This window comes from Artemia franciscana, chromosome 14, assembly GCF_032884065.1.
Source record: "Artemia franciscana chromosome 14, ASM3288406v1, whole genome shotgun sequence".
NCBI lineage: Eukaryota > Metazoa > Arthropoda > Branchiopoda > Anostraca > Artemiidae > Artemia > Artemia franciscana.
The window spans coordinates 40570035-40583616 of NC_088876.1; the positions used below are offsets into that span (position 1 = coordinate 40570035).

General features: G+C 33.2%; 2 protein-coding genes across 2 annotated transcripts in view; one reads left to right on the plus strand and one right to left on the minus strand.

Annotated features, from left to right (window-relative positions):
- LOC136035721 (uncharacterized) overlaps positions 1-13582 on the plus strand; it is a 71824-nt gene that overhangs the window by 23001 nt on the left and 35241 nt on the right. The window lies entirely within an intron of this gene.
- Positions 6510-10657, minus strand: LOC136035855 (uncharacterized). The gene is made up of 3 exons (XM_065717815.1): positions 10493-10657; positions 9275-9439; positions 6510-7016 (listed from the first exon to the last, which is right to left on the minus strand). Exons 1-3 carry the CDS (start codon positions 10655-10657, stop codon positions 6576-6578), a joined length of 771 nt encoding a protein of 256 aa, XP_065573887.1. The 3' UTR covers positions 6510-6575.

Sequence of the window (13582 nt, forward strand, 5' to 3'; positions counted from 1 at the left end):
AAACAAACTAAGCTTCCCTGAATAGCACATTCGGTGAAAAAACGTCACCGTTTCAGAGTTTACTGCAACAACATTTCCTTACCACTAAATAGTGAGTGCATGTTTTAAACTCAAAAATTAATATTATTAAGCATTTTTTATTAATATTAGTCAAAATTGCTCATAAGAAATTCTGCCCCTAAAATAAAGAAAGGGGCTACCATAGTAGTCCATCTTGCACTTTTTGTAATACAAATTGCTTATAATTCTGCCATATCCGTTGTTTTTGAACGAAACAAATAATAAAGAACTTAAGTTAATTTTAATTGAATTTTGAACAAATCCTGGTTCTTTATGTGAACATTAATCCTGAAATATAGATTTACGATTTATTTACTTAAATATGCTAAGGTATTTTAGTTATTATATGCATAGCTAGGCTACGGAATGTTTTTTTCACTTATGTACATTTTGTACATAAATTGCGTTATTTTTGATAGCAAAATATCCCCCAATAACCCCTATCAATATAATACAATTTGTTTTTTCTTTTTGCTGTAATTTTCCTCAAAATTTCGCTTAGTTGTATATTTAGGCCTATAAGCTCAAAAAACTCCAGCAACTTTATTTTTAGCCAACAATTAATCCCGAAAACCCTCATTCTAATGTAAAACATAAATTATAATTTTTTTTTGTTCTTCGCTTGAGATAATTTCTCTTTGAATTTTGTCCAGGTTTTAGGTTAATTCTATATTTAGCCCTATAAGTATTATAGTATAATAAGTATGAGTATAATACTTATTATATATATTATAGTAAATAATACTATAAGTATTATAAGTATAAGTATAAATTTGTCACATTTTTTCTTTAAAATTTTAGAAAACATTCCTGTGGGGCTTATCTCAATATCTTTGACATATATTCAAGGCAATAATGTTAACGAAACAAATTTTATCGGTGAAACGAAACTGAAGGCAGTTGTGGAAGAAGAATTTTTGTTTTTTTATTATTAGGATTGGTTAGAATCTACAAAAGCAAACATTTTAGAAATGATACTGTTATACGTATTCACATACTATCACTGTACCGCAAAACACTAACCTAGGAATGGTCCAGTTTCTCTAATGAGTTTACAAAATAAAAAATTAATTCACTAAGATTGACCACTTAAGAAGTACAGCGACCTGATTATTAGCTATTCTGAGCTTTTGTGTCTATGACAATCAAACTTGGATGGAAATCACGCTTCAAACCACTCAAAAAAAATTAACACGGTTACTATCATTTTTTCAAGAAAACTCGGTCCACTCTATTATTCTACTACTACTACTACTAATAACTCACTGCAGCACCTAGCCGCCTGAGGCCAACACAGCTACGCACACTCCTCCCCCAGCCTAATCTATTCAAGGCCTTCCTTTTTACACCCTCCCAGGAAATTCCCACTTCCTTTAAATCTTTATTTATGACATCCTCCCACCCCAGACGAGGACGACCTACTTTCCGTGTGGCCCCAGACGGTTGGCCAAAAAGGTAAATCTTCGGCAATCTGTCATCCTTCATCCACAGAACGTGGCCTAGCCATCTCAACCTTTCTTTCATTATAGCCTTAGAAAGTGGGGATGAACTAAACTTTTCGTACAACCTACTGTTTGAAATACGGTCAGTCAGCCGGGTACCCAGAACAATCCGTAGGCAATTTCTCTGGAAAACATCTAGTAAATTTTCGTCCACTTTTTGGAGCGCCCTTGCTTCAGAGCCATGTTTGACCACTGTCATAACTGTTGCTTCTGATATTCTAATCTTGGTTTGCAGACTTATCTTCCTATTCTTCCAAACTTTTCTTAACTGTGAAAAAACAATCGTAAAATATAAAAAAAATCAGTTATTTTAAGCTGACTTTTAAAGACGATTTTTTTATTAGGTTTTTCAGCTTTTTTTGGGGGGGGGAGGGGTGAATTAATAATCAACCACCATTAAAGGAAATGTTATCTTTTCAAATATTTTGATGATGGTCATATTACTTTGGACTTTCAAAGGACCTATTTCCTTGACGAGAAACTTGTCACATGAATTTTATTATCAAAAACATTTCTACGCGTTCGTGTTGGAAAAAATCAATCTTTGAAATAGATACTATGAACGGCAAAAACTCTAGAACCGATAAATCTAGAACTGATCTAGAGCGATCAAAGGAAAAGAGATGAGGCATTAGTTATCTACTTTTGCCATTGAATTTGAATCAAAGTATATGGCTTGTATTTTTCTACTCCGGATAAATGACTACTGTTCAAATTTTGTTTATTTTCGGTGATAATTTCGTGTTTGAAAAATCCATTTAAGAAAGAGATAACGCTTTCTGTTTTTGGTCCTAGGCTGTTTGGGAGCTAACTCTAAACTAATAAACTGATATTCAAATATCTTTATTTATTCAAAATTCCTAAATTAATCATGGGCCAGATGATTAATTTCGGTCTAGGGAAACTAAAAATTCTACCATCTAGAGGCTGTTCGCGGAGCCCAACCCTCACACTAAAATAATCATAAATTTCTTAAGTTGGCAACCCTTTATCAAACAATTCGTGGTAACAAACTATAGTAAGGAGCGATCCGGCTCAATAGTAACCAAAACTCTAAAAAACGGAATTGTGATACCAATACCTACATCAAAAGAATCATATTTTAATGCTGATTTAAAATTTATAAGATTCATCAAGTTTAGTCTTACCAATCAAAAGCTAAGAGCCTGAGAAAATTTGCCTTATTTTATAAAGTAGGGGGAACCACCCTCTAAAAGTCACAGAATCCTTAATAAAATCACACCATCAGATTCAACGTATCAGAGAACCCTACTGTAGAAGTTTCAAGCTCTTATCTACAAAAATGTGAAATTTTGTATCAAACAGTTCGTGGTAACGAACTGTAAATAAGGAGCGACCCGGCTCAATAGAAACCAAAACTCTAAAAAATAGAATTTTTATACCAATAGCTACATCAAAAAGAATCGCATTTCAATGCTGATTTTAAATATTTCAGTTTCGTCAAGTTTAGTCTTACGCACCAAAAGTTACGAGCCCAAGAAAATTTGTGTTATTTTAGAAAATAGGGGGAAACGCCCCCTAGAAGTCATAGAATCTTAACGAAAATTGCACCATCAGATTCAGCGTATCAGAGAACCCTACTGTAGAAGTTTCAAGCTCTTATCTACAAAAATGTGGAATTTTGTATTTTTTGCCAGAAGGCAGATCACGGATGCGTGTTTATTTATTTATTTTTTTTTTTTTTTCCAGGGGTGATCGTATCGACCCAGCTGTCGTAGAATGTTGCGAGAGGGCTCATTCTAACGGAAATGAAAAGTTCTAGTGCCCTTTTAAAGTGACCGAAAAAATTGGAGGGCACCTAGGCCCCCTCCCACGCTAATTATTTTCCCAAAGTCAACGGATCAAAATTCTGAGATAGCCATTTTATTCAACGTAGTCAAAAAACCTTATAACTATGTCTTTGGGGACGACTTACTCCTCTACAGTCCCCGTGGGAGGGGCTACAAGTTACAAACTTTGACCAGAGTTACATATAGTAATGGTTATTGGGAAGTGTACAGGTGTTTTCAGGAGGATTTTTTGGTTGGGGGGAGGGGTTGAAAAGAGGGGGATATACTGGGGGAACTTTCCATCGAGGAATTTGTCATGGGGGAAAAAAATTTCCATGAAGGGAGCGCAGGATTGACTAGCATTATTTAAAAAAAAACGAAAAAATAAATATGAAAAAGTTTTTTTCAGCTGGAAGTAAGGAGCAGCATTAAAACTTAAAACGAACAGAAATTATTACCCATATGAGGGGCTCACCTCCTCGTAATACCTCGCTCTTTACGCTAAAGTATTTTTAGTAATGTCAACTATTTATTCTACGGCTTTTGTGATTCAGGGGTCATTCTTAATGAATTGGGCCAAAATTTAAGATTTAGTGTAAAGAGAGAGGTACTGACGAGGGGGCGAACCCTCTCATATGTGTAATAAAAACATGAGAATAAAAAATTCTGTACGTAAGCTAGTTTATAAGTTATGTATATCTTTTACTAATAAAAAGATTCGTAAAAAATTTAAAGTTCTAGTTGCCTTTTTTGTTAACCAAAAAATTGGAGGGCAACTAGGCTTCCTCCCCCCCTCTTTTTTCTCAAAATTATTCGATCAAAATTATGAGAAAACCATTTTCTCAACTGAAAGTAAGGAGCGACATTAAAACTTAAAACGAGCAGAAATTACTTCATATATGAAAGGGGCTGCTTCCTCATCAACGCCCCGCTCTTTACGCTAAAGCTGTTTACTGTTTTAAAAAGAAGAGTTGAGAGAAAGAGTCAAACTTTAGCGTAAAGAGCGGGGCGTTGATGAGGAAGCAGCCCCTTTCATATATGAAGTAATTTCTGTTCGTTTTAAGTTTTAATGTCGCTCCTTACTTTCAGTTGAAAAAACTTGTTTTTTTATTTATTTTTAACAGAGGCGGGTCACGGATGCGTGTTTATCTGTTTGTTTGTTTCTTTTTTTGTTGTTTTTTTCCCAGGGGTGATCGTATCGAACCAGTGGTCCTAGAATGTTGCGAGAGTGCTCATTTTAACGGAAATGAAAAGTTTTAGTGCCCTTTTTAAGTCACCAGAATTTGGAGGGTACCTAGGCCCCCTCCCACGCTAATTATTCTCCCAAATTCACCGGATCAAAATTCTGAGATAGCCATTTTATTCAACATAGTCAAAAAACCTTATAACTATGTCTTTGGGGACGACTTACTCCCCCACAGTCACTGTGGGAGGGAATATAAGTTACAAACTTTGACCAGTGCTTACATATAGTAATGGTTATTGGAAAGTGTACAGACGTTCTCAGGGGAAATTTTTGGTTGGGGGGGAGGGTTGAGAAGAGGAAGATACGTTGGGGGAACTTTCTTTGGAGGAATTGTTCATGGGGGAAGAAAATTTACACGAACGGAGCACAGGATTTTCTAGCATTATTAAAAAAAAAAAAACAATGAAAAAATAAAAATGAAAATGTTTTTTTCAACTGAAAGTAAGGAGCACCATTAAAACTTAAAACGAGCAGAAATCATTATGTATATGAGGGGTTAACCTCCTCCTAAAACCTCGCTCTTTACACTAAAGTATTATATTAATTTCAACTATTTATTCTACGACCTTTGTTATTCAGGGGTCATTCTTAAGGATTTGGGACAAAATTTAAGCTTCAGTGTAAAGAGCGAGGTACTGCCGAGGGGGTGAGCCCCCTCACATACGTAATAAAAAAAATACGAATACAGAAGTTCATTACGTAAGCTAACTCGTAAGTTACGTATATCTTTTACTGATATAAACGTTCGTAAGAAATTAAAAGTTCTAGTTGCCTTTTTAAGTAACCAAAACATTGGAGGGCAACTAGGCCTCCTCCCTCGAACCTTTTTTTCTCAAAATCATTCGATCAAAACTATGAGAAAGCCAAATAGCCAAAAAAAATATGTAAATTTCATTTTAATTATTCATCTGCGGGGAGCCAAAGTTAAAACAAGCCTTAATTCAAAAACGTTCAGAAATTAAATAAAAAACAAGTTTTTTTTTACTGAAAGTAAGGAGCGACATTAAAACTTAAAACGAACAGAAATTACTTCGTATATGAAAAGGGTTGCTCCCTCCTCAACGTCCCACTCTTTACACTAAAATTTTTACTGTTTTAAAAAGTAGAGTTGAGAGAAAGAGTCAAACTTTAGCGTAAAGAGCGGGGCGTTGAGGAGGGAGCAGCCTCTTTCATATACGAAGTAATTTCTGTTCGTTGGAAGTTTTAATGTCGCTCCTTACTTTCAGTCAAAAAAAACTCGTTTTTTTTATTTGATAGCATATTTAAAAAGATGGTACTAATTGAACATTACAGTTTGCTTATAATGCAGTCCACAAGGCAATAATATGTAATAATAATTAATTATTATATACATCTCAAAACTCGAGATAAATATAGAAGAATCTAATCAATTGCTCGTATTGCAATTCAAGAAATAACTAAAAATTAAATGCCCTTTGCTTATCAAAAACGTTAAAATTTGTATTAATTAGCCATTTTAAGATTAACAATTAACTAATTTTCTGTCGTGATGATTAGCTTTTGGGGTGCTGTTTTAGATACAATTTGATATTTCCTAAAGATAAGCTGACTATTTTGCTTTTGAATTGATTTTAGATTATATACTAGCTATTATTATACATACCATTAGTTAACTTTTGGTGATTGTTGGCTTTTTGTACAAATTAATCACTATTCTCATAAATTCTATTTGTTTTATTGTAAAATTAATGAATGAAAGTAAATAGATATACACTGTGTCATTTTTGCATTTCCCTTGTTTTTTTTTGTTGTTTTTTTTTTTTTTCGAATTCAGTTTCTGGATGAGAATGCGACTAATAGCTTAAGAGAAATACAGCATCTCCAAGTTAGAATTGTAGTGCTGTGCCTATATCAGTTGCCTGGTAACGGAAGCTTGTAAGAATTCAGAAATATTATAAGAACTTGTCTATTTGCAAGTAACAAAAAGAAAATACTAAAGAATGTCTCGTCCTGTACCTAATTAAATGAAGTATATTGTGGGCTAAAGTAAAAAGATTGGGGCTGGAAAGAATTAGACTGGAACTGTCCGATTACAAGCTGAGGAAGGGTATGAAGAAGAGTACGAGCTTGATTCAGGTGTTCCATTTTTGTATTTTGAGTAGGAGCAACAAAGGAGAACTGATATCCTTGTGGAGCTTGCTTGATGATTGCACTGGGGTCAGACTGATTATTTGTATCAGATGTTTGTCGAGCAAGGGTAAAGATGGGAGCTATTTGCTGCTGATGAGGCACTGGCGCTGCTGCATGAACAGGTCCAACAACTGGAGCTACTAGGGTAGGGTTTAACACTGCTTTAAGATTAGGAATAGCATTTTCTAAGGTTCCTTGAATTCCGTTCTTGTCAGCATCAGGGCTAAAGTTTTCATCGGTACTAGGTAGGCTCATTGTTTCTTTGGCCTGTAAGAAAGGTTAAATTTTTGTTACTAGATACACGGTTTCAGGTCTGGATCAATGACATTTGAAATAATAAGATCTATGGGAATATTTTATTGTTGTGGAAAATACCCGTGCTACTGTTAACATATCTTTATGGTGAAACTAATTTGACCCGAACAGTCAACAAAGCTGTTTGAGCTCTTGAAAGTTCTTAGTAGCAGTAGTTCTTTTTTTGAAGCTAAAGCGCTGAAGTTCAATACTTATTATTTAGACCCACGGATAAAAAAAAATATATATATATATATTAAGTAATTCCTCTTTATTTCAGGTCCCTTTGGTTACTATATGCTAAATTTCCGAGAAAATTGATTGATATTTTAATATTTGTTTAATTAATTTTATGAAACTAAGTTTAATTATTAGCCTCCCCCTCTCTCTTGATAGATATGTCTGTGATTTGAGCGCATTTGGAATCAGACTACATTGTTTAATTTGCAAATGCTGCTTTTCACTGTATATTTTAAGATTATTCAGTTTATGATTATAAGAAACTTGTTTTTCTTACAATATAATTGGGGTTCTTTTTCGATTTATTTTATTAACATGAAAAAGAAAAAAGAAAAAAAAAGAAATAAAAAAATGTTTTGAAGATAATGTTCGAGCACTTTAAGATTTTATTCGAAGGCCCTAATTGAATGAACAATTAATACTGACCTGTCACTAAAAAAACAATTCAAAAAAACAAATATGAATCTTTGCAAAAAACATAATTCAAAACTTCTTTTTTTCTTCTTCGTTTTTTATCTAGTTACCTTGTAGGCTGAAGGAAATTGAATAAAATCTTTTAGTCTTTTTCGAAGTTTATATTTTGGAATGCTTTTACCCAAAGAAGCATTTAAACATTCCCTTTGTCACTGTAAGTTATTAAAATGCAAAAATTTAATAATGAAAGAGGCTTCTTTGAAAAGTTTGTAACTCCACTACTCTACTCCCTGCCATCAATTCTATATGAATAATACTCTGTTTTTATGTTTTGTGTCAGATCCAAATTACTGCTGCAAATAATACTTTTCCAATGTTTCATCTTCTTTAGATTCGAATTTGAATAATTGGTCAATTGACATTTTCTTGCTTGAAAGTCGAACAATCTTTTAGTTCAGAGATTTTTTCGGCACATATAATTGATAGTAATTGATGATTATAACTGATGTTTTTAGTTATTAGATTCCCGGTTTTAGATCTGGTACAAAGAAATTTGAAATAATAAGATGGATAAAATTATACAATTACGATAGTACAATTAGCCATTGCTATGATATTATCGATATACTCATTTGTAACCTTTATATTTGTAACATTTTCAAGTTAGTTGAACTTCACCCTCAACACTTCCAGAAATCGTCATCTTACTACCCTTAGCGTTAGCAGTAGTTTCTATAGAAATAGTAGTTGGAGTAGCTATAGTAGTACTAGCAGGGCTGATAGTAGTAATTGTAGCGCTATGCACATATTCCCTTTTGGTCAGTTGATCATCCTCTAAAGCAGTCTCTTAAAGTTCCGAGATAATGAAATAAACATCTGAGGAAATGCTGAGGGGAAATTTGAGTGAAATCAAAACATGCTTATATGCAAACAAATTGCAAAAAGGGCGTATCAGTAATATTTTCGGAACGGCTTATCATATCAAGTGAAACTTCCGTGGCGTAAAAAGTTCATGTTTCAGGATGAAACTTTTGGGTATAAAGTTCACACGTGCTGAGAATGCTCAGATGGAAAGATCAATTGACCAAAAGGCAATTTGTCCACGCTACTAATAATACTACTACCACTTTTACTTTTAATACCATACTGCTACTACTACTCCAACTACTACTTTTATTACAGCTATTTGCAATGCTAAGAGGGTTAAGATGAAAATTCCAGGAAGTATGGAGGGGAAAGTTAAGTAAAAACACAAGAGGGATATGTGCCACCATTTTTTAACTAACACAAATGACTGGAAGTTTGTATTCCATACCTGGCGAAGCCAAGTAGTAAGTAAATTAGGAAGAACAAATTTGTAGCCAGAAAATAATCCCCTAGAGTTACTCCTATCTTCAACTACATATGTGAAGTTATTTCCTGTTGGCAATATATGTACACTATTAAAGTAGTTTAACAAAATTTTTCACCATAAATCTCGCATTCTTACGCATGTCGCATTAATATGCACACAGGCTATATGTTCAGTATAAATAACTGATCGTATTAGATTTGTAATTTTAATACTTGAGAATTACCTTGAAAGTACTATTTCCAGCTTCATAACCAAAGGTATATAAACCATCATCATTGACATGGTTAATTTGCTTCAATATTTGAGCCTGATTTGTTGATGTGCGTGATTCTTCACGAGCACTTGGTGGAGCACACAGAGCAAGGGCCATAATACCTGACAGGTATAACTGAAATTGAATTTGTCATTTATATAATAATTCACGCAGTGAGAAATATACCGGTAAGTACACTAAATAGCTAGCTTTCATATCAGTGGTTCGTGGCTTACATTTTCATTAATTATATTATAAAATGAAAAAAAATTGTATTTATAAAATTTTTACTGTATCAAATATTTATTAAAATGACTATTTCAATTGATATCAAGGAGGAAAATATTCTTATTTTTCAGAATCTATAATATTGAATGGGCAGGGTGAGGAAGCTCCTTGGATGCGTCCTTCAGTCGCTTCATTATTGACCATTAGCTTTATAGCGTGTTTGCCATATTCATATGGAACATGTGGAGAGGGAGGGGTTGAAGTTGCCATAAATCATGACAAACTTGACAACTTTAATAGTGATAGAAGGCTGATAGATCTAATTATTTTGAATTTCATGAAAATATTTATTTTTATCTACAACTTCTCAATAATAAGCGGAAAATTTACCTTACCGACTTTTGACATTTATGATAAAGTTGCAAATATCATGCAACTTATCATGTCATGAAGTATCAAATTTTGAGGGAGGTAGGGAGTCAAATCTTAATTAATTAAATTTCCTACTTTATCACAAATTCCTTTTTATTTTAATGCCATTGCCTAGGTTGTACAATTTGTTTTTTAAATATAAGTTTAAAATAAAATAAATATAATTCTATAAAAACCATACCTATCTTTGGTCTAATGATCCTTTTGCTTTAACACAAATTTTTCCTTTAGAAATAAAAGAGATAAGGATTTTAGATTAAAAATTTTTACTTTGGTGTCACTTCGTGTCGCATAAAAATTTCTTTACATTTTCAAACTATAGGATGTACTCGGACTGTTTGATCATTAGTTTAACCCCTATCTTACTTGCATTGTCAAGTGAAATTACTACGAACTTACATTTCGTATTATGCTTTTTCAATGTCCTTGTAGTATAAAAAAAAAAATGTGTATTTCCCAGATTTTTTCCAGATTCATTGCTTACAAATGACATTGTTCGTGTGATTATTAGTTCTGAGAACAACTTACAAGCGTTTTGGGCATTTTCTTTGACATAAATTGCAACACAGTAGTTAAATTACTGATTTCTCCAAGGAATATACAGTCTGCTATATAGTAATTTGCCTTCACTTTTCCAGTATATGAGGGACTCCAGGTTTCGTTGAGGTAGGTTTCATCTTCCTTTGTTCTCATCAGTTTCTTGACACACACATCTGTTCAGAGATGTGGTTAGATTAAAGACACACCCTTATCCGCTAATCTGTTGATATAATGATTGGGTAATAACAGTTTTACTTACCGCAAATAATTTAATAAGCAAACTTGTTCTGATATTTAAATTATTCTTCCTTTTTTACCTGGATTATTGAAAACGTCCAAGGAACTTGGTTTGAAATAAGTGAAAACTGGTATATACTTCAAATAGACTTAAAAGTATTATTCCAAATCATTAAATTTCCACTGATCTAGAGCACAGCAAAGGCAACATAGTTTGTTTGTCCGGTTTTCCAATAAAATAATATTCATTATTTTTATTTAACATGAATTTATTTTTTTATGACTTTATAGATTAATAGCCATTCACTAAGAATTTTCTTGATTTTTGTATGCAATTCCAAAGAAGAATCTGCTAAAGAGAACTTTTCCAGGCATTAAGTGGTACTCCTCAAAATTAAAATGCAAGGAGTGAATTTCGGAAGAACAAAAAACTCAAAAACAAAGTTCCCAAAGTCCTCCATTATTTTTTTTTCTTCTACTGACAATTGTTAGCTTTTGACTTGTTTTCAGGATGGGGAACCTGTATTAAAGCCACTGTAGGGATGACAAAGTAAATTGCTGTTTTTAGAGGAGCGTAATAGCTATAACATTATTTTAGGCAATACAACTAAAAATCATTTTGAAAGCAGCCCTTTAAGGATGTAAAAAGGAACTCATCAACATCCACTGGGTTCTTTTGTGATTCGTGTTTTTCCTTGGTTTCTTCGTACGGAAGGAATGGTAACAGAAACTATAGAAATCTATCAGTTGATTGGAGACTAAAATCTCGATAGCCTTTTTTTAGAGGTAGATGGAAAAATTAAATAAGAACATTAAAAGTCAGTTAAAGTCAAACACTAAATCAATTCTGAAACAAAAGGAATTCCAAAAAGTGATCAAGTCAAACTTAAAAAGAATCGAAACTATAACAAACATAAGCAAAGCTTACATTCCAAAGCCTTTTCAAACCTTTTTAAAGCCTTTTTAGTTGGTTGTAACAAAGTCAGAATAAGGAAAAATACAGCTCAGTAGTAACTGAAACTCTAAGAAACGCTGCTTTCATAACAATACTTACACCAAAATAATCAAATCTCCATGCTGATTCAAAATATATTAAAAATAATATTACTCATCAAAATATAAGAGCCTAAGAAAATTTACCTAATTTTTGAAAAAGACAGGGAACATCCACAGCTATCAAGCTATTAAAGAGTTGGTGGTAACAAACTGTAAGTAAGGAGCGACTTGACTCAATATTAACCAAAAATCTAAAAAGGGAAATTTTAATGTTGATATACATATCAAAATTATCCACAGATCATGCTGATTAAATAAAAAAATAAGTTTTTTTTAACTGCAAGTAAGGGTAGAAATTAAAGCTTAAAATGAACAGAATTTATTCCGTATGTGAAAGGGGTTGTCCCCTCTTCAACGTCCCACTCTTTACGACAAAGTTTGACTCTTTGTCACAACTCTACCTTTTAAAACAATAAAAACTGTAGCGTGAAGAGTGAGGCATTGAGGAGGGGACAATCCATTTCATATAAGGAATAATTTCTGTTCATTTTAAGCTTTAATTTTGCTCCTTACTTGCAGTTAAAAAACTTGTTTTTTTACTTAATTTCTGAACATTTTTGGATTAATGCATGTTTTGATTTTGGCTCACCGCATAAGAACTGAAACGAAATTTGCATACTAATTTTTTTTCGGCTAAACGACTTTCTCATAGTTTTGATCGGACGATTTTGATTTAAAAAAAAGGTGTTGGGGATGAGGCCTAGTTACCCTCCAATTTTCGGCTGCTTGAAAATGCAACTAGAATTTATGATTTTTGTATTAACATTTTTGTTAGTAATAAATATAGGTAACTTACGAATTAACTTTCGTAAGGAACTTCTATATTTGTGTATTTTTATTATGTATATCAGGGGGTTCGCCCCCTTGTCAATACTTCGCTTTTTACACTAAAGCTTGGATTTTTTCCCAATTCCTTAGGAATAACCTCTGAATCACAAAGGCCGTAGAATAGATAGTTGACATTACTAAAAATTCTTAACCGTAAGGAGCAAGGTATTTTCGAGGACTTGAACCCCCTTATTTACGTAATATTTTCTGTTCGTTTTAAGTTTTAATGCTGCTCATTACTTCCAGTTGAATTTTTTATTTATTTATTTATTTCATCACTGTTTTTCTTAAATAATAAAAGAAAGTCCTGCACTCCCTTCATGGAAATTCTCTTCCCTCATGACAAATTCCACCATGGAATGAAACCTCCCATGTAACCCCATCCTCCCGACCCACCCCCACCACAACGCAAAAATGTCCCCCTGAAAAACGTCTGTGCACTTCATAAATATATTTAAACAATGGTCGAAGCTTGTAACTTGCACCCCCCCCCTGGGGCTGAGGATTAAGTTGTCCCCAAAGACATAGTTATTAGTTTTTTCAATAAAGTTGAACAGAATGGCTATCTCAAAATTTTATCCGGTGACTTTGGGAAAAAATGTACTTGGGAGGGGGCCTAGGTGCCATTCAATATTTGGTCACTTAAAAAGGTCACTAGAACTTTTAATAATCTTTAGAATGAACTCTCTTGCGATGTTTTAGGACCACTGGGTCGAAGGTTCACCCCTAGGAAAAGAAAATAAATAAACACGCATCCGTGATCTGTCTTCTGGGAGAAAAATCATCATTTTTGTAGATAGGAGCTTGAAACTTCTACAATAGGGTTCTCTGATACACTGAATCTGATAGTCTGATTTTTCTTAGATTCTATTACTTTTAGGGGGTGTTTCCCCCATTTTCTAAAATAAGACAATTTTTTTTAGGCTCGTAACTTTTGATGGGTAAGACTAAACTTGA

What these genes read in the sequence shown, in the direction of transcription:
- LOC136035855 (XM_065717815.1), bottom strand. Translation starts at nt 10,657, where the DNA reads ATGAGAACAAAGGAAGATGAAACCTACCTCAACGAAACCTGGAGTCCC. An exon ending in AGAAAATGCCCAAAACGCTT is followed by an intron (nt 9,440 to 10,492) that starts GTAAGTTGTTCT and finishes ATTCAATTTCAG; the next exon opens with TTATACCTGTCAGGTATTAT. An exon ending in CTGGAAATAGTACTTTCAAG is followed by an intron (nt 7,017 to 9,274) that starts GTAATTCTCAAG and finishes CCTTTCTTACAG; the next exon opens with GCCAAAGAAACAATGAGCCT.